This window comes from Hemitrygon akajei, chromosome 5 (genome assembly GCF_048418815.1).
Source record: "Hemitrygon akajei chromosome 5, sHemAka1.3, whole genome shotgun sequence".
NCBI lineage: Eukaryota > Metazoa > Chordata > Chondrichthyes > Myliobatiformes > Dasyatidae > Hemitrygon > Hemitrygon akajei.
The window spans coordinates 183503131-183522676 of NC_133128.1; the positions used below are offsets into that span (position 1 = coordinate 183503131).

Sequence of the window (19546 nt, forward strand, 5' to 3'; positions counted from 1 at the left end):
TTGGACCAATTGCTAGAGTTTTGTTGCTGAGGTAAGATAATAACTGTGTTATTGTACTGTAAAACTACTAGGATAATGGAAGGCAAACTATAAAGGTGCTGGTCTTATTTTGTACCACACCTATTGCAGCACAGGTGGTTTCATGAATATATGTTTTCTCCCAATGACAGCAAGAGTTCATTTTTAGAAAGATGATAATATCAATTTTAGTTTGCAGTTATTAGGATACTTGCATTGGTTTCCAGTTTTATATGTATAAAGGTTGATTAAAAATTGAAACCTTATTCTGCTAAAATACATTTCTGTTAACTACTTATTGTTACTTATAAATGCTGTGGATAAGTTGATTAGCAACAACATCAACTAATTTAGGTGAACTAATTTTAGAGTAAGATAACTGAAACATTAGACCATAGGACCATAACATATAAGAGCAGAATTATGGCATTTGGCCCATCGAATCTGCTCTGACAGTTCATCATGGCTGATCTATTTTCCCTCTCAGCCTCAATCTCTTGCCTTACCATATACCCCTTCATGCCCTGACCAATCAAGAATCTATCAACCTCTGCCTTAAATGTACATAAAGACTTGTCCTCCACAGCTGCCTATAGCAATGAATTCCACAGATTCACCACTCTCTGGGTAAAGAAATCTCTTTTCGTCTCTGTTCTAAAAGGTGTCTCTACTCTGATACAAGACTCTGGTATAGGACTTGCCCACCACAGAAAACGTAGAAAAGTTACATTGATTGAACAATGTTACCTCATGGTCTGAACTATACCCATTGATTATGATACTAAAAACAATGAAGAAAATTGTGGTGTTGACATGTTTGACCTGTGCAGAATAAATATTTCAAGACGTCATTTAACCTGACTTAAGTAATTCTGATATCTTAAATCAATTATGAGATGATGGCATAAATATCATAAATATAAAGTCAACCCAAGTCAGCAGAGCCTTTTAAAAAAAAAAATCAGGAACACTGATATGCAAAAATATCAATTTCTTAATCATCAGTATTGATAAGCTGTTTTGTTGGATTAATCAATGATAGATGGCTGGGTTGGAAACTAATCTGATATGTTGAGCTGCCTGTGATTAATGCCTTGTTAGTGACCATGGACTTTTTATGATTATTCAAAAATAATATTTAAAGAAACGAATGCTACCATGTGAGCCAAGCACCAGATATACAAAAATATTTATTGCACTTTAGACTTACGGACCTTTTAACAACTGAAGCAAGTCTTATGCAGAAACTGACAGCTGAACTCCACATGTATGCCTGTCTTTCAGGCCACTATTATACTAGACTCCTATAATGTAACTTGTATTTTCTTCACTATGAAGATTCAATTGTATTTTCCCATTCCTTCATAGAATAGCAATGTTGGAGGAAAAAGAAAAGAAAAAGCAAGCTAATGGGTTTAGTGGAATGGTTAGATGCTATTTTAAGCACAAAATGTACAGTTCCCACTTAATTGAAAGAGCTATGAGCTCAATGTGTGCTTATAGTAGCTGTTTATTTCAAGTAATAATATTTAGTTCAGACCAGAACTGCAGCCTCTGTCTGTCAGACTTAAGTATGCAGACGTCATTCTCCCTTCCCCCACCCTCCCTAACCCATGAAATCTCTAGTTTGAGTTCAAACTAACTTCATGCAACACAGAAACCAATGTAATGGCATGCATTTCAGGCTTTGTTATTTATTCAAGGTGCCTTGGATTACTGGCAGTGCGATATTTTAAATGTATTCTTATTGAAGCTTTTCAGGTCATTATCAAAGAGGAACTTTAACATTGTGGGCTCAGAGCTGAAATGAATCTACAGTGCTTTTGCATATGACAGTATCATTGTAGACCCCTGAGACATACATGGACAATGCTATTCATAAATAGGAAAACAGCCACTCAAAGCAGCAGGACTATTGAAATGCAGAGTACTAATTGGCTATATGCCTGGAAGACCAGGATCTGACAGATGCCTGTGAAGACCCAGCAGTCCCATGGTGCTTACTGAGGAATCTGGTAAGGAAGGGTGTCGCATTGTATGCAAAGAGGATTGCGACTGTTGCTGCTGCTGCTGCTGTTGGTGTTGTTCTTGGGACTGTAAAATTTGTTCTGGTTCTTGGTCCAAAAATGTGGCAAAGTTGTCTTCTGATATTGTGTTGAGATGTACGCCACTGGACAATGACTCTTTGGATTTTAGTTTGGATTTTTCAAAATCTGAAAACTCTGGACTCTGAAAGAAAAAAAAAATCAAAACCTGCAGTTGGAATATCACAGTAAACAATCCAACAATACTTATATGTAGAGTAGTGGCTCGTTATATCAATCTGGAGTGATGGTGAGGTTTAAAGATTCAAAGCATATTTATTATCAAAGTATGTATGCAGTATACAACCCTGAGATTCATCTTCCCACAGACAGCCATGAAACAAAGAAAACCATGGAACCCTTTCAAATAAAAATATCAAAACTCCACCACACAAAAAAAACAAATCATGCAAATCATGAGTGAAAATCTCAAATATACAGTGTATATAATCAAATAGATAGTATACATCCCAGCCCATGTCTGGAACACCGCATATAGTCCTCGCTTCTTCCTGCAAGGATATCTGCCACTAAAACAGCCCAAACTATCGATTTATATATTATCTAATCTGTTCTTCTTTCAATACATATGCTTATATTACATTGGAAGTAGATTAGAGAATGCCTGTCGGGAAATAGCTGAACAAGTTGGAGCCATGCCCATTGGAGTTCAAGAGAAGAGGAGCCAACTTTTATTAAAACATGCAAGGTTTTGAGGAGAATCATTGAGGTGAAGTTTGAGAGGAGATTTCTCTCATGTGACTGATTGAATTGAAGGGCATATCTTCAGATTAAGGGCTACCTATTTAAAATGGAGATGAGAAGGAATTGTTTCTCTGTGATGATTGTGAGTTTTTGGAATTCTCCACACCACAGTGCGACAGAAACTGATTCATTATATTCATGGGTGGGATAGACAGATTTTGTCTATAGGCCTATCATGTTTGATGAGTAACAGGCAGGATAGTAGAGCTGAGGCCAAGATTGGTTCAGTTCTGATTCAATGATATGACAGACTGTTTGGGCTAATTCGTCTTTATTTCTTGTGCTCTTATAAATCATCTAAAATACTCACGGTATTTTAGTAGTGGCCTCTTGCAAAGGTTTGATGCTCATGTGGGATCTCTGACCTAATCAACTCCACTGTCAAAAACTTCTCTCTACCTCCACCCCCCCCCCCCCACCTTATCCACCATCCTCTAAACTCTCTGACAACAGGTGTATGAATTAAAAACTAAAATTCAAAAATTATGTCAGAAGAATAATGAATGGGACTATTAAAAAAAATTTCCCAGCATTCCAGTTTTCAATGTAGATGGTGTTGTAAGCCAACTATCTCCCAACTTAACTGGGACTACATTGTTCTGGCATGGTTTCTGCTACTGATATTAGGAAGTATTAAATTACGACATGTAGTGGAGAATATATTGACTGGCTGCATCACAGCCTGGTATGGAAACACCAATGTCGTTGAATGGAAAATCCTACAAAAAGTAGTGGATATGGCCCGGTCCATCACAGGTAAAGCCCTCCCAACCATTGAGCACATCTACATGAAGCGCTGTCTAGGGAAAGCAGCATCCAGCATTAGGGACCCACCATTCAGGATATGCTCTTTTCTCACTGCTGCTGTCAGGAAGAAGGTACAAGAGCCTCCCATCTCAAACCACCAGGTTCAGGAACACTTACTGCCTGTCAGCCATCAGGCTCTTGAACCAAAGGGGATAATTCACTCAACTTCACTTGCCCATCATTGAAATGTTCTACAACCAATGGACTCACTTGCAAGGACTCTACTTCTCATTTTCTCGATATTTACTTATTCCTGCTTTTGTTTTTTTCACAGTTTATTGTCTTCTACACTCTGGTTGAATGCCCCCAAGTTGGTGCGGTCTTCCATTGATTCTGTTATGGTTATCATTCTGTAGATTTATTGAGTATGCCCACAAGAAAATAAATGTCAGGGTTGTATATGGTGACATATATGTACTTTGATAATAAATTTACTTTGCACTTTGAACTTTAGTAATGGATGTTTACCTGTGGAGTTGTGGGAAAACTGTGGTTTGTGGTTACAGGTTGGACTGTATGTACCATTCTTGATGATGATCTCTGATAGTCTCTTGTGGTTGTTACCATGCTGTATGCAGGCGGTCCTGACATAGACTGCCGTTGCAGTAACTGCAAGATGGCATGAATGTCAGTAGACATTTGTGATTCCAGTCTAGAAAAGAAAAAAATATTGCATATTTTATTCCAACATTCTCTTTAAATCTCACATATTTATAACAAACAATAAGAGGATGACTAGGGAGAGAATAGGCCCTCCTAAGGGCCATCAGGTCTGTCTATGTGTGGAGCTGCAGGAGATAGCTAAGATTTTTAATGTCTATTTTTCCTTGGAAATGAATAAATAGTTGACAGTTTGGGCTGGGACCCTTCTTCCGGACCAGTTCTGAAGAAGGGCCTCGCCCCAAAACGTTGACCGTTTATTCATTTCCATGGATGTTGCCTGACCTGCTGATTTCCTCCAGTATTTTGTGTGTGATTCTTTGGATTTCCAGCAACTGCAGACTTTCTTGTATTTGTATTTCTCCTTGGCAGTTTAAGAGTGAAAGGTGAAATATCTAAGGGGATCGTCTTCACTCAGAAGGTGGTGAGAAGGTGGAACGAATGGCCAGCAGAAGCAGTGATTGCAGGTTTGATCTCAACCTTGAAGAAGAATTTGGATAGGTACATGAATGAGACATGTCCTTGTATTGGTTGATAGGACTGGGCTGAATGATAGTTTGGCATGGACTGTGTGGGTTGAAGGGCTTGTTTCTGTACTGTAGTTCTTTATGACTCTATGAGGATATCATGGATACCAAAGAAATGAGGGCAATAATAGTGAAACTTTGGAATATATGCATATCATGAGGAAGGAGGTATTTGCAGCTTTGAAATGCATTAAGCAGGGACAAGTCCCCAGAGCCTGTCCAAGGGCATATTTGGACCTGATGGGAGGCCAGAGAAGAAGCTGTGGAGCCACCTTTGGAGATATTTGCTTCTTTGTTATCCACTGCTGAAGTTCCAGAAAACTGGAAGGTGGCTGATGTTGTTCCTTTGCTCAAAAATTTTAGAAGGACAAGCCAGGGATCTAGAGGTCAGTGAGCCCGACTTCATTTGTGAGGAAGTTTCTGGACAGAATTCTGAGGGACAAGATCTCCCATCACTTGTAGTTAAGGCCTAATCAGGAATAGCCAGTTAGAGAGATGGGCTGAGGAACGGCAAATGGATTTCAAATTAGTTAAAGTGTGAGCTGATGCATTCAATCCAGGGCAGTAGACAATGAATGGTAGGGCACAGATGAGTGTTGTCTAACAAGTGCAGAATTCGCTGAAAGTGCTGAGCAAGTCGTCAGTGTTGAAGGAGAATGGCAGCACATCGGCCTTGGTCAATCAGGCATTGATTTTAGTAGAGATATTTTGCTACAGTTATATAAATCATTGGTGAGGCCATACTTGCAATATTGTGTATAGTTTTCTCACCCTGTTATAGGAAAGATATTGTCAAGCTGGAAAGGAATTAGGAGAGGTTACAAGGGTGCTGCCTGGACTATAGGACATGAGTTATATGATCATGCCAGATCTTTATTCCTTGGAGTATATGGAGAATGAAAGGTGACTTGATAGAAGTTCATAAAATCATGAAGGGCTCAATAAGCTGGATGGTCATAGTCTTTTTCCCCAGGGCCGGGGAGCCAAAAACTAGAAGGCAGAGATATAAGATAAGTGGGGTGATGTTTAAAAGAGGCCTGAGAGATATTTTCTTTAAACAGAAGGTAGTGAACACCTGAATTAAGCTGCCAGAGAAAGTGGTCAATGCAGCTACAATTGCAACATTTAGGGGGCACGGGTAGGTACATGGAGGGCAAGGGCTTTGCGGGTTAAGAGTCAAACACAGACATCTGGGACTAGCAGAAAGGATGCTGTGGTTGGCGTGGACTAGTCAGGCCAAAGGGTCTGTTTCCATGCTGTGTAACTCTATGACAGAACCACGTTTTGTAAATTTTACTTAACGATGTAGACTAATTATTAGAAGAAGCTGAATTCCCACATCTGGAAAACACTTCATGAAATAGTACTAAAGATATGATTTCATGAAGTCCATGTACAGCCATGCACTTTGGTAGAAGAAATAAAAGCGTAGACAATTTTCTAAATAGAGAGAATATTCAAAAATTCAAGGGGCAAAGGGATTTGGAGTCCTCGTGCAGGATTCCCTAAAGATTAATCTGCTAGTTGAGTTGATGGTAAGGAAAGCAAATGCAATGTTAGCATTCATAAATATAAAAGCAAGGATGTAATGTTGAGGCTTTAGTTGGCCATGTGACTACCTAGCCTGTTCTGAATTGTCTTAATTATATTTGTCACCCTGTTCCCACATCTCTTCAAATGCTTTTCCTCCTTTCTTCTATCAAATTAATCATAATTCTTCATATGTAAGGAACAACCACAGATGCAGGAAATCCAAAATAAAGATAAAAATTGCTAGAATTACTCAGCAGATCAGAAAGCATTTATAGTAATAGAAAAAGAGTTACTGTTTCAGATTAATCACCTTTAATAAGAATTAGGAAAAATGTTATTAGCATTGACAGCGTTGAGAGAATTCATTACCTGCTGAGGTGTTCCTGAAGTAAATCTAGTCTGTGCTCAACTTCACCATAGGTTAAATCACTTCCTGACTCTGAGATACCCTGGGCTGCTTGAGAACTTGCTGATTGAGTAGACATATCAGGGTATTCTGCTGTTTTTCCACTTTCCCAGTCCTTTAGTCTCTCACTGGAATCTGACAAAATCCATTAAACAAAAAATTATTTTCAATAGTTGTCTTTTTACCTTTAGCAAATGTGGCGGTGTAAAAGTTGAAAATATTGTGATCATTAATAATCAGAATATCTTTGACTTACAACTAATATTGGCAATTAAAAGCATACCAAAGCAGAAATCCACAAGTCTAAATTAACCAGTTACAGCATTATTTACTGTTGCGAACAGGATCATACATTGCTTGTTTGTTATGTGCCGTGTCATTGACATGGACCATCATGGTCTTTCCATGAACATCATTGTTCTTGGCAAATTTTTCTACAGAAGTGGTTTGCCATTGCCTTCTTTTGGGCAGTGCTTTTATAAGATGGTGACCCCAGCCATCATCAATACTCTTCAGAGATTGTCCGCCTGGTGTCATTAGTCACATAACCAGGACCTGTGATATGCACCAGTGCTCATACGACCATCCACCAACTGCTCCCATGGATTATCATGACCCTGATTGTGGAGCTAAGGTATTCCTCGACCAAGGGTGACCTGCAGGCTAGCGAAGGGAAGGAGCTCCCTACACCTCCTTTAATGGAGGCATATCTCCTCCGCACACCCACTTACAACTAAAAACAAAAAAAAAAATCATAGAAGTAAAAAAGAGCTAATCTGAAGCTCTTCACATATTTCAATGTTGGGAAATGCTTCATGCTTAGATGTGCTGATATACAGTACATGTAGTTTCTAGCTAACCTAAGGTTTTATTTCCAGTTGTCTGTTTTGAGGCATATTTGTTGACGTTCTGAAATAGAATGTAAGAAAATAGAGGAGGAAGAAGCCATGTCCCCTCAAGACTGCCCCATCATTCAAAATGATCAATATGATCAATTGTAGCATTTAAGAGTTTGGATAGGTATAAGGATGAGAAAAGTATGGAGGGCTCTGGTTTGGGTGCAGGTAGATAGGACTAGACAGAAGAACAAGTTGACACAGAATAGGTGGGCTGAGTGGCCAGTTTCTCTGCTGTAGTGCTCTATGACACTATGGCTGATCTGTCCCAAGTGTCAGTTCCTCTTCTGTGCCACTTTCTCATTGTTGTCAGTTCCCCGATTGTTCAAAAAATTACCTGCTTCCTCTTTAAATGCTCCGGTGTTCAAGCCTCTACAAACCCCTGAGGTAGAGAATTTCTGAGATCCATGACCCACTGTTAAAAGAAGTACCTAGCTAACACTGCTTTAAATGCTAGCCTCCGAATCTTTGAACTGCATGTTCAAGGATTTATCTGTAAGTACTGGAAGCATATTAGTATCCATACTGAAATATCTCAGGATCATCTATTCTCCAAAATATCAAAGAATGTTGATTTAATTTCATTAATCATGATAGGAGCATTCCAGAAATTAGCTTGGTGCTTCTCTTTTGAAGTGGCTCTACTTTTAATAAGTTCAGGTAACGGGGGACAATGAAATAGCGGACAAACTGAATAAGTATTTTGCAACAGTCTACACTGTGGCAGACACTAGCAGTATGGTGGAAGTTCCAGGTGTCGGGGGCATGGAGTGTGTGAAGTTACCATTACTAGAGAGAAGGTCCTTGAGAAACTGAAATGTCTGACATTAGATAAGCCACCTGGACCAGATGGTATACACCTCGGAGTTTAGAAAGAGGTGGCTGAAGAGATTGTGTGAGGGATTAGTAATGATCTTTCAAGAATCACTAGATTCTGGAATAATTCTGAAGACTGGGAAATTGCAAATGTCACTCCAATCTTCAAGAATGGAGAAAGGCAGAAGAAAGGAAACTATAGGAAGTTTAGTCTGACCTCAGTGGTTGGGAAGATGTTGGAGTCAATTATTAAGGATGAGGTCTCAGGGTACTTGGAGGGATATGATAAAATAGGCCATAGTCAGCATGGTTTCCTCAAGGGAAAATCTTGCTTGACAAATCTGTTAGAATTCTTTGAAGAAATAACAAGCAGGATAGACAAAGGAGTATCGGTTGATGTTGTAGAAACATAGAAACATAGAACACCTACAGCACAATACAGTCCTTCGGCACACAATGCTGTGCCAAACATGTACTTACTTTAGAAATTACCTTGGGTTACCCATAGCGTACTATTTTTCTAACTCCTTATGCCTATCCATGGTTGCTGGCAGCCCATTTCATGCACTCACCACTCTCTGCGTAAAAAACTTACCCCTGACATCTGCTCTGTACCTACTTCCAAGTACCTTAAAACTGTATCCTCTCCTGTTAGCCTTTTCAACCTTGGGAAAAAGCCTCCGACTATCCAACGATAGTGTACTTGGATTTTTAGAAGGCCTTTGACAAGGTGCCACACATGAGGCTGCTTAACAAGCTATGAGCCCATGGTATCACAGGAAAGATTTTAGCATGGATAAAGCAGTGGCTGATTGGCAGGAGGCAAAGAGCAGGAGTAAAGGGAGCCTCTTCTGGTTGGCTGCTGTTGAGTAGTGATGTTCTACAGGGGTCTGTGTTGGGGCTAATTCCTTTTATATTATATGTCAATGATTTGGATGATGGAATTGATGGCTTTGTTGCACAGTTTGCAGATGATATGAAGATAGGTGGAGTGGCAGGTAATTTTAAGTACAGAGGCTACAGAAGGAAGTAGACAGATTGAGAGAATGGGCAAAGAAATGGCAGATTGAATATTGCATCAGAAAGTCTATCGTCACGTGCTTTGGTAGAATAAATGAAGGGGCTGACTATTTTCTAAATTGAAAGAAAATACAAAAAAAACGGAGGTGCAAATGGACTTGGGAGTCCTTGTGCAGAATTCTCTAAAGGTTAATTTGCAGGTCAAGTTTGTGGTGCGGAAGACAAATGCAATGTTAGCATTCATTTCAAGAGGACTAGAATATAAAAGCAAGGACGAAATGTTGAAACTTTATGAAGCATGGGTGAGGCCTTACTTGGAGTATTGTGAGGAGGTTTGGACGCCTAATCTTATAAAGGACATGTTGACACTGGAGAGGATCCAAAGGAGTTTCATGAAAATTATTCCAGGATTGCTTGGCTTGTCCTACAAAGTGAGCTTGATGGTTCTGGGCCTGTATTCACTAGAACTTAGAAGAATGAAGGGTGACCTCATTGAAAACTATTGAATGGTGAAAGTCCTCGATAGCGTGTATGTGGTGAGGATTCCCTATAATGGGAGAGTCTAAGACCAGGGGAAATAGCCTCAGAATTGAGGAGCGTCCTTTTAGAAAGGAGATGTGGAGGAATTTCTTTAGCCAGAGAGTGGTGAATCTGTGGAATTTTTTTGCCACTGGCAGCTGTGGAAGCCAAACCTTTATGTATATTTAAGACAGAGTTTGATAGAGCCTTGATTAGTCAGGCATGAAGGGATGCGGGGGGAAGACAGGAGAATGGGGCTGAGAGGAAAATTGGATCCAACATGATGAAATGGTGGAGCAGACTCGATGGGCCAAATGGCCTAATTTTGCTCTTATATCTTACGGCCTTATGGTCTTATGCATGGTACTCCAGGTGTGGCCTCACCTGTACAACTGTATCAATACCTCCCTTTTTCTAAACTCCAGCCCTCTTGCAATAAAGCCCAATACGCTATCTAACCATATGCGGGACCTGTTTGTTATGCTTTCTACACAAATAAATCTAGATATTTCTGTTGACTCATCTGCAATCATCTTGATTTAGATAATTACCTTTAGATATAGTCTCACACACCACCATATTAAACACTATTTGCCAAGTTTTGGCCCATTGTTCAACTCAACTATATTAAGTTGCAGGCTCCTAAAATGGCAAACTTGAATACCTTACACCTTGTTACCTCTTCCATGCGATTAATATACATTGTAAATAACTGAGGGCCAAAGTATGATCATTGGAGCACTCCACTAGTTACCAAGGGCAATAATGCCTGTACACCAATGATGTATCACGTATCACAGTAAAAGATCAGTCTGTATATTCCATTTGTTACACACGCGTTTTATTGCATTTAGTTATGTTCTTTCCACATGGAGAAAGAGTGATGTAGTGACTACACACTACAGATTATGACAAGTACAGCAATAGAATAATCAGAAAATGCTACAGATCTTCAGTTAGAAAGACAGGGACTGTTTAGGGATGGTCAGCATGCATAACGTTGTGCATGGGACACCATGTCTCACAAATTTGACTGAGGTTTTTGAAGAGGTAACCAAAAGGAACGATGAGGGCATGGCATTGCCTGTGGACTTTAGCAAGGCTTTTGACAAAGTCTTGCATGATAAGATGGTTCAGAAGGTTAGTTATCTCCAAAAGGAACACAACCCCAGAAGGAGATTTGCTTGCCTCATTGAGCTATGTTGGCTAGGGTCTGGGCTTTATGCTAGGGTCGTCCATCCAAACAGGTCAAAGTGTAGAGGCCAGACTAAGAGCGATCCACCATGTTCAGAGGTCCAGCTCAGGGCTAATGACCTTGGCTGGTAAAACAAAATTGCTATTGGAACAGAAATGAAGAATCCTTCTATAGTTGAGTATTCAGAGTCTCTACCCGGAACTTGCATGATTAACAGTAGTGAAAACCACACTACTGACACAATGCAGGAAGCTTGGAACACTGCCAGAGGTGAAGGACCTTCATTTTTACCCTAACCTCCAGCAGCATAATGGGCAGTAAAGGGAAGGTTAGTTCCCATGGAATCAAGGGTGAGCTAGCTAACTGAATACAAAATTGGCTTGGTTGTAGAAGGCAGAGTATGGTAATGGAGAATTATTTCTCGGGGTGACCTTATTAGAAGTATAAAATATATAAAGATCAGATGCGGGGACACATTCTTTCTCTCAAGATAGGTGAATCTAAAACTTGAAGAAATAACTTTAAGGTGAGAGGAGAAAGATTTAAAAGAGATTTGAGGGGCAAGCTTTTCATAGACAGTCTACTGGATGTGTGGAACAAGCTGTTAGAGAAATGATAGAGGAGAGTGCATTTACACCATTTAAATGACATCTGGATGGGTGCATGTATAGGAAAGGTTTAGAGAGATAGAGGGCCAAACACAGGCAAATTGGACTAGCTCCGGAAGGCATCTTGGTTTGTATGATCTATGGCTCTAATACCAATCATATATCTAGAATTATAAGAGACTGCAGATGCTGAAATAAGAACCAGGAAATAAACTGCTGGAAGAAGTCAATAAGTTAACTAACCCATTGTGTGGGACAAGACCTGATCAACATTTCACATTGAAACACTACATCATGATGAAGAGCAGAGAAAGAAGATACTGTCTTTGTTTGCACATTGGTTGTTTGTCAGTCTTTGTGTGCTTTGTTTTCATTGATTCTATTGTATTTCTTTTATTGTGAATGCCTACAAGAAAATGAATCTTGGGGAAGAATTTGGTGACATTATATACTTTGACAATAAACTTGCTTTGAAGAGAGGAAGAGGTAGAACAGGGGATGCCAGTTGATAAGTGAAACCAGATAAGTAAAGTATAGGGTCAGGTAGAACCAGCTATGGGAGGGGGAATGTGGAAGAGAGTTTAATTTTTTAACTATCTCTTCCCCCCTTCTCTCTCTCTCTCTCTCTTCCCTTTCTCCCACCTGTTTCCATCTACCCATTATCCCTGCCTTATCTAGTTCAAATGCCACTTACCAGCTTTTATCCCAATACTCCCCTCTCCTCCCAAACTTGGCTTCATCTGCCCATTCATTCATGCTTCGTCTGGCTGCACCTACCACACTCTGCCTTAATTCTAAATACTGGTTAACTTTACTCTACACTCATAACCACGATGCACAGTTTCAACCTGAAATGTTGCCCATCCCCTTATCTCCATGGATGGAGATTTGCAGTTTAGAACTTTAAAAATGCATGGTTTCCATTGCCCCTTATGCAGCTGTTCATAAATTAAATGTAGCTTGGAAGTTAGAATCTTCGATGTGAGCCAATGTTCAATGACATTGGGAAGTAATAAAACATAGGAATTAATTGGGCTGCATGACAATTGGTCTGAGCAACACACACAAAATGTTGGAGGAACTCAGCAGGCCAGGCAGCATCCATGGAAAAGAGTACAATCAACAATTCAGGCCAATATCCTTCATCAGGACATGAGGCTTGATGAAGGGTCTCGGACAGAAGCACTGACTATACTCTTTTCCTTAGAAGCTGCCTGGCCTTCTGAGTTTCTCCAGCTTTTGGTGTGTGTTGCTTGGATTTCCAGCATCTGCAGATTTTCTCTTGATTGTGATTAGACAATTGGTCTAATTTTTTTTAACTCCCAGAGGACGCTGTGTCCACTGGCAGAACTTTGGCTGCGTCTCAAAAGGACCTATACTCTTAGCTAGGTATAGCTTTCCCTTCCAAAGAATGCCAGGCAAATGACCTGCACTGTGATGTTGTTTCCTGGAGCATGAGAACATGAAGTTCACTATTTCTACCATTCAGTTCACTCTGGCTGCAACGTCAAATTAGTTACTGCAAAAAAGCTGATATATCTGGATCACAAATAATTGGACCCAGGCTCAGAGCTATTTAAAACTCAATTATTGCTGTGTTCAGGAGATTCAGATAGATGTACCATTTATTTATTTCCTTAAATCAGTTGTTTATTTGTCAGTGATATTTTAATCACATAGTTAACAATTCTTGTATTACTGTAATATTATTTTTTTTACATTCAGTGTGGAATACGCCCTTCCAGACCTTCAAACCACACCATCTATCAATTCCCCATCTTAATCCTAACCTAATCACTGGAAAATTTACAATGACTAATTAACCTACCCACTGGAACACCTTCGGACTGTCAGGGGAGACCTACGTGGTCATGGGGAGAACATACAAATTCTTTACAGGAAGCAATGGGAATTGAACCCCGATCACCGATACTGTAAAGCCGTTTGCTAACCACTACATTACCATGCCGCCCCACGCAATAAAATGTGATCTACCATTCTTTAATGTATTTACTATACTAGATTTTGTTCTGGTATCTCACCTGGCATCTTAGTTCTTCTTTCAGCTTTTCTGCTTTGAATTTCGGATCCTTGTGCAAACCCCAGTCTGCAGTTCACTTCTATCTCAGCAGGGTAGTCCAATATGCCAGAACATAGTGGCTTTTTCTCCTCGTCCACAGAGGTAGAAAGGGAAGATGAAGTACTTGGTTTTTCTTCTAAATCCCTTTTTTTATAATAATGTTGCTGGTCGCATTTTGGGATGTTTTGAGATGCTCCCTGCTTCCCATATTCTTCTTCATCATCTTCTGTGATAGAAAATATTATTAAATGAAGTAAGAAATTGTTATTTTAAGAAACCCACAGACTAGAAAATGGATTAGCTCTTTATTATTAATGTTTTAATGATTTTCTTTAATTGGTGTGGTTGATGTATGATGTACTGTGGCTTGCATAAAAACATGAAATAGAATCCATTCAGCCCCTCATATCATAAGACCATAAGATATAGGAGCAGAATTAGGCCATTTGGCCCATCAAGTCTGCTCTGCCTTTTCATTATGGCTGATCCATTTTTCCTCTCAGCCCCAATCGCCCGCCTTTTCCCCATATTCCTTCATGCCCTGCCTAATCAAGAATCTATCAACCTCTGCTTTAAATATTCCCAATGATCGGCTTCCACAGCTGTATGTGGCAACAAATTCCACAGATTCACCATAATCTGGCTAAAGAAATTACTCCTCATCTCTGTTCTAAAAGGAAACCCCTCTATTTTGAGGCTGACTCCATCATCTCAGTCTCCAATGGCAGCCCTGATTTTTTTTGAGACTGAGATTCCAGGTACTAGACACTACAGACAGGGAAAACATTATCTTTGCATCTACCTTGTCAAACCCCACAATAAATTTGTACATTTCATTGGGATCATCTCTCATTTTTCTTAGCTGTAGAGAGTTTAAATGCAATCTCTCCTGAAAGGACAATCCTTCATCCCCAAAAGGAATTAATAAATAACTCAGTAATTCATATCAATGCTTCAAACTTAGCCAAAATATCATACACCGAGTTCAAGTTCCAGCTGCAATTTCAATACAATCATACCTTCTAATTATAGGTAATTTCCAAATTGTGTAATGGTTCCATTTTCAGGAACTTTCCATTGGCCTATTTCTCTGTAAGTCATAAATATCTCCTTATTTGGATATTGAGGAAGACAAATGCGATATTAGCCTTCATTTCGAGAGGACTAAAATATAAAAGCAAGGATGTAATGCTGAGGCTTTATAAAGCACAGGTGAGGCCTGACCTGGAGTATTGTGAGAAATGTTGTGCCCTTTATCTGACGTTGGAGAGTGTTCAAAGGAGGCTCATGAAAATGATTTTGGGATTGAAAAGCTTGTCATATGAAGAGCGTTTGATGGCTCTAGGCATGATATTCACTAGAATTAAGAATGCGGGGTAACCTCATTGAAAACTATTGAATGGTGAAAGTCTTGAATAGAGTGGATGTAGCGAGGATGTTTCCTGTTTCAAAGGTTTCAAAGGTACATTTAATGTCAGAGAAATGTATACAATATTCATCCTGAAATGCATTTTCTTCGCAACCATCCACAAAACAGAGGAGTGCCCCCAAAGAATGAATGTTAAATGTTAGAACCCCAAAGCCCACCCAGCTCCCCTCCTATGTATAAGCAGCAGCAAAGCAACAATCCCCCTCCCCACCAGAAAAAAACACATCGGCACCCACCACTGAGCACTCAAGCGTGCAGCAAAGCAACAGCAAAGACACAGACTTGCAGTACCCCAAAGACTACTCGTTCACCTGGTATTCGACACACCACAGGCTCTCTCTCTCTCTCTCTCTCTCTAATAAAGGAGAAAGAGGTGTCTCCATTTCACAGTGAGATATGATGTTAAAAGTCTGTTGTGTCACTTCTTCCGAGCTCTGTGCCCGAAGATCTCGGGTCTCTGGGCACACAGTCAGAGATCTTCCATCTCCCAGGACACACCGATTTCCTGCCGAGACACTGACCTTTTGGTCTGCCCGTCTCCAGAACCACAAGATCTATGGTGGGAGAGCCTAAGACCAGAGGACCCAGCCTCACAATAGAGGGGCGTCCTTTTAGAACGGAGATGAGGAGGAGTTTTTTAGCCAGAGAGTGGTGAATCTGTGGAATTCATTGCCACAGGTGACTGTGGAGACCAAGTCATTGGGTATACTTAAGGCAGTGGTTGATAGATTCTGATTAGTCAGGGCATGAAGGGATACGGGGAGACGACACGAGATTGGAGTGAGAGGAAAATTTAATCAGCCATGATGAAATGGCAGAGCAGACTTGATGGGGCAAAAGGCCTAATTCTGCTCCTATATTTTATGGTCTTATGGTCTTAATGTAGACACCTATACTGTATTGCTCTACATATATTTCTTATAATGCTTTCATATCATTGAATCATTACTATAATGTTAACCAAAATTAAAATAATGGAATATTCTGTATATTGTATCCAGTCATTATTGAAAACCATAAAACAATTTTGTTATTTTCATTATTATAAATTGCTTGAAAATGCTTTAGTAATGTATGGGAGAATGTACATAAAGTCAGGTTATTTGAAACCCGGTGAGCCCCTGAGCTTAATTTGAAGTGATAATGAGAACAGAACTCTAGTTTGAGCTAAAAATTTCAAATAAAAAAGATTGATCCAAAAGCTAAATATTTCAATTGTAACATTTTTGTAAATTCAGTGTTTAACAGAAAACAGGAAACATGAGATGAATTACCTCCATTGGTTCTCTTTTTAAAGGAAAGTTTTCTTCTTCTGGTTCTGGGAACATCCTCATCTGACTCATTGCTTGATTCTGCTTTGAGTAGAATATCTGCCTAGATAACAGACAAAATAGTAGTAACTTCAAACAACAGCATTCATTGTAAATGATGAGAATCTATTTCACTCCTCACTTGCCCAAGAGCATCAAGAAGCTCACAAGGGGAAATGCTGATGCTTTGATAGTTATGATGGACTCTTGATTAAAGTCTCTTTGCAAGGTCTCCATGCCACAGCTTGCATGGTGTGGGGTGGGGGGGGGTGGGTATGGTGCTTCTGCTGGTGCAAGTGGAGGGGAGGGGGAGGGTTGTTGCTTCTGCTGCTGCTTGTATGATGGGAGGGGTAAGTGGGAGGAGAAGGGGGCTTTGGTGCTCTGAAGTTTCTGTCGTTCATTCTATGGGGTTTCTTGCTTTGGGGATGTCTGTGAAGAGTAAGAATTTTGGGTTGTATACTGTATACATTCTCTGATATTAAGTTGATCCATTTGATTGAATTTAACATAGACCATTGGCTTGGTCTCTTGAGAAATATTCTCCCAATGCTTATTTGAACTACAATCAAAAAATTATGCAGAATATGTGCTAGGAAACTTAAACCTGCTAATTACTGCGTAGCGCACTCATTGGTAACAACCTGCTCTGAATTTCTAGCCAACTTTACATTTAACACAATTTAATTTAAATTATCATTAGGTTGTGAGTTCCCAACCTTTCTATGCCATGCAACCATTCCATTAACTGAGGGGTCCTTAGACACCCGGTTGGGAAGCTAACATGTTGGAAAATCTGATTCAGTTAAATGCAGAAATGCAAAGTGGTTGCACCACTTGCTAGCAATTGTTCTAAAATTTGATCTGAGTTACTAAGTATGGATGAATAGCAAGATATGAAAGAGAACAGGCTTAAAAGTTTTCAATGCCTGCATTGTAGGTTTTAGTAGATCAGATGGAAAGTAGCAAAAACTTTTAGAATTCCAGTGACACACCAGGACTTCCAGACATATACTCAGGAGGAACTGAGATAGAAAATCCACAAGATCACCAGGGGAAGCCCAAGGACCACGATGCAGTACCACAAGAAGTTTAATGGACTTCACATGAATGGAAAAAATAAACAGTGAAGGCAAACATGAAAGGTGAATGAAGCTTCAAGTGCCTTGGTACATCAACTGGAATTCTCAGCTCAATTTAGCACACCCTCGTCTTCTATTAAAAGTAGTCTCAATCAATCAGCATTTATGTAATATTCTCATACAGCATACACCTTCACATAGTGACCACTTCTGCCCAGCATGAATGCATATCACAAAACTTGCAGACACTGTCTGTTTCTCATCTATTACCATCATATTGCAAAACGGCAATGCATAACACTAATCACCCAAATGACTGATGCCATTGTTAAATTTTGCAGCTGAATCTCCACTTTTTAATGCTTCTGATAATACATCTTCTGCCCCATTTTGTAAGACAGCTATATTTTGCAACAACTTAGTATATTATCATTTCTCCACCGCAATTTTTCATCCCCGCTCTCCCACATCCAGGCATACACTTTCTCTCAGGACCCATTGCAAAATAGCTTCAATAGGGTGTAACTGAAGTATTTACTAATTCATGGAAAAGCTGGTGGACCCTGATGTGATTTCTCCTTATTTCAGAGAACTTCCTGCAATGAAAGGGCACTGCTAGGTGAGCATTGGACATTGTCTCAACTGAGCCTGTCTTGACTGTGAAAGAAAAAATGGAACAAAATCTGGAATTAAGGCACTAATCATTAATACAACTGCTTTAACAATTTTGGGACTTTCCAAAATAAATTTATAGTCATGTAGAACACTTGAATTGTAGGCAGTCTTGTTTGTTGAAAACATGACAGCTTGTATGAAGACAGCACTAACAGAAACGTGAGTTTGGAGAAACAATTTTCTTTTGGCATTGATTGCAGGATAAATATTGGCCAAGTCACATGAAGACCTACTATGTTCTTCTTCAAATTTTTGACACCTATTGGAGAGGGCAGGAGATCACAAGATCACAAGAGAAAGGAGCAGAAGTAGGCCATTTGGCCCATCGAGTCTACTCTGCCATTCCACCATGAGCTAAACTATTCTTCCATCTAGTTCCAATTTCCGGCCTTTTCCGCATATCCCTTGATACCCTGACTAATTAGATACCTATCAATCTCCTCCTTAAACACCCTCAATGATTGGGCCTCCACAGATGCTTACTGTCCTTTCTTAAGCATGACTTACAGTGGACTGAAATCCTTGAGGATGTAGTTATTAAGAAAAAGGACGTGCTAGAGCTTTTGGAAAGTATCAAGTTGGATAAGTCACTGGGACTGAAGGAATTGTACCCCAAGCTACTGTGGGAGTCAAGGTAGGAGATTGCTGAGCCTCTAGCAATGATTTTTGCATCATCAGTGGGAACAGGAGAGGTTCCAGAGGATTGGAGGGTTGCGGATGTAGCTCAATTATTCAAGAAAGGGAGTAGAGATAGACCAGGAAATTATAGACCAGTGAGTCTTACTACAGTGGTTGGTAAGTTGATGGAGAAGATCCTGAGAGGCAGGGTTTATGAACATATGGAGAGATATAATATGGTTAGGAATAGTCAGCATGGCTTACCAGCCTGACTGAATTTTTTGAGGATGTGAATAAACACACTGATGAAGGAAGAACAGTAGAAGTAGTGTATATAGATTTCAGCAAGGCATTTGATAAGGTACCCCATGCAAGGCTTATTGAGAAAGTAGGGAGGCATGGGATCCAAGGGGACATTGCTTTGTGGATCCAGAACTGGCTTGCCCACAGAAGGCAAAGAGTGGTTGTAGACAGGTCATATTCTGCATGGAGGTCGGTGAC

The 19546-nt window shown here is 39.8% G+C and overlaps 1 protein-coding gene across 4 annotated transcripts in view; it reads right to left on the reverse strand.

Moving 5' to 3' along the window:
* Nucleotides 1–1703: 1703 nt before the first annotated feature.
* The window catches only part of LOC140728545 (voltage-gated inwardly rectifying potassium channel KCNH7-like), a 523000-nt gene continuing 505157 nt past the window's right edge, over nt 1704–19546 (reverse strand). For 3 of the 4 annotated variants that reach the window (XM_073047421.1, XM_073047422.1, XM_073047419.1), the window contains 5 exons: nt 16638–16737; nt 13897–14160; nt 6764–6935; nt 4143–4326; nt 1704–2247 (listed from right to left, as the gene is read on the reverse strand). In XM_073047421.1, the coding sequence (XP_072903522.1) occupies nt 1957–2247; nt 4143–4326; nt 6764–6935; nt 13897–14160; nt 16638–16737 (1011 nt within the window). In that variant the 3' untranslated portion in view covers nt 1704–1956. The remainder of the gene's footprint in view (nt 2248–4142; nt 4327–6763; nt 6936–13896; nt 14161–16637; nt 16738–19546) is intronic. The other variant, XM_073047420.1, reaches the window with a different exon arrangement.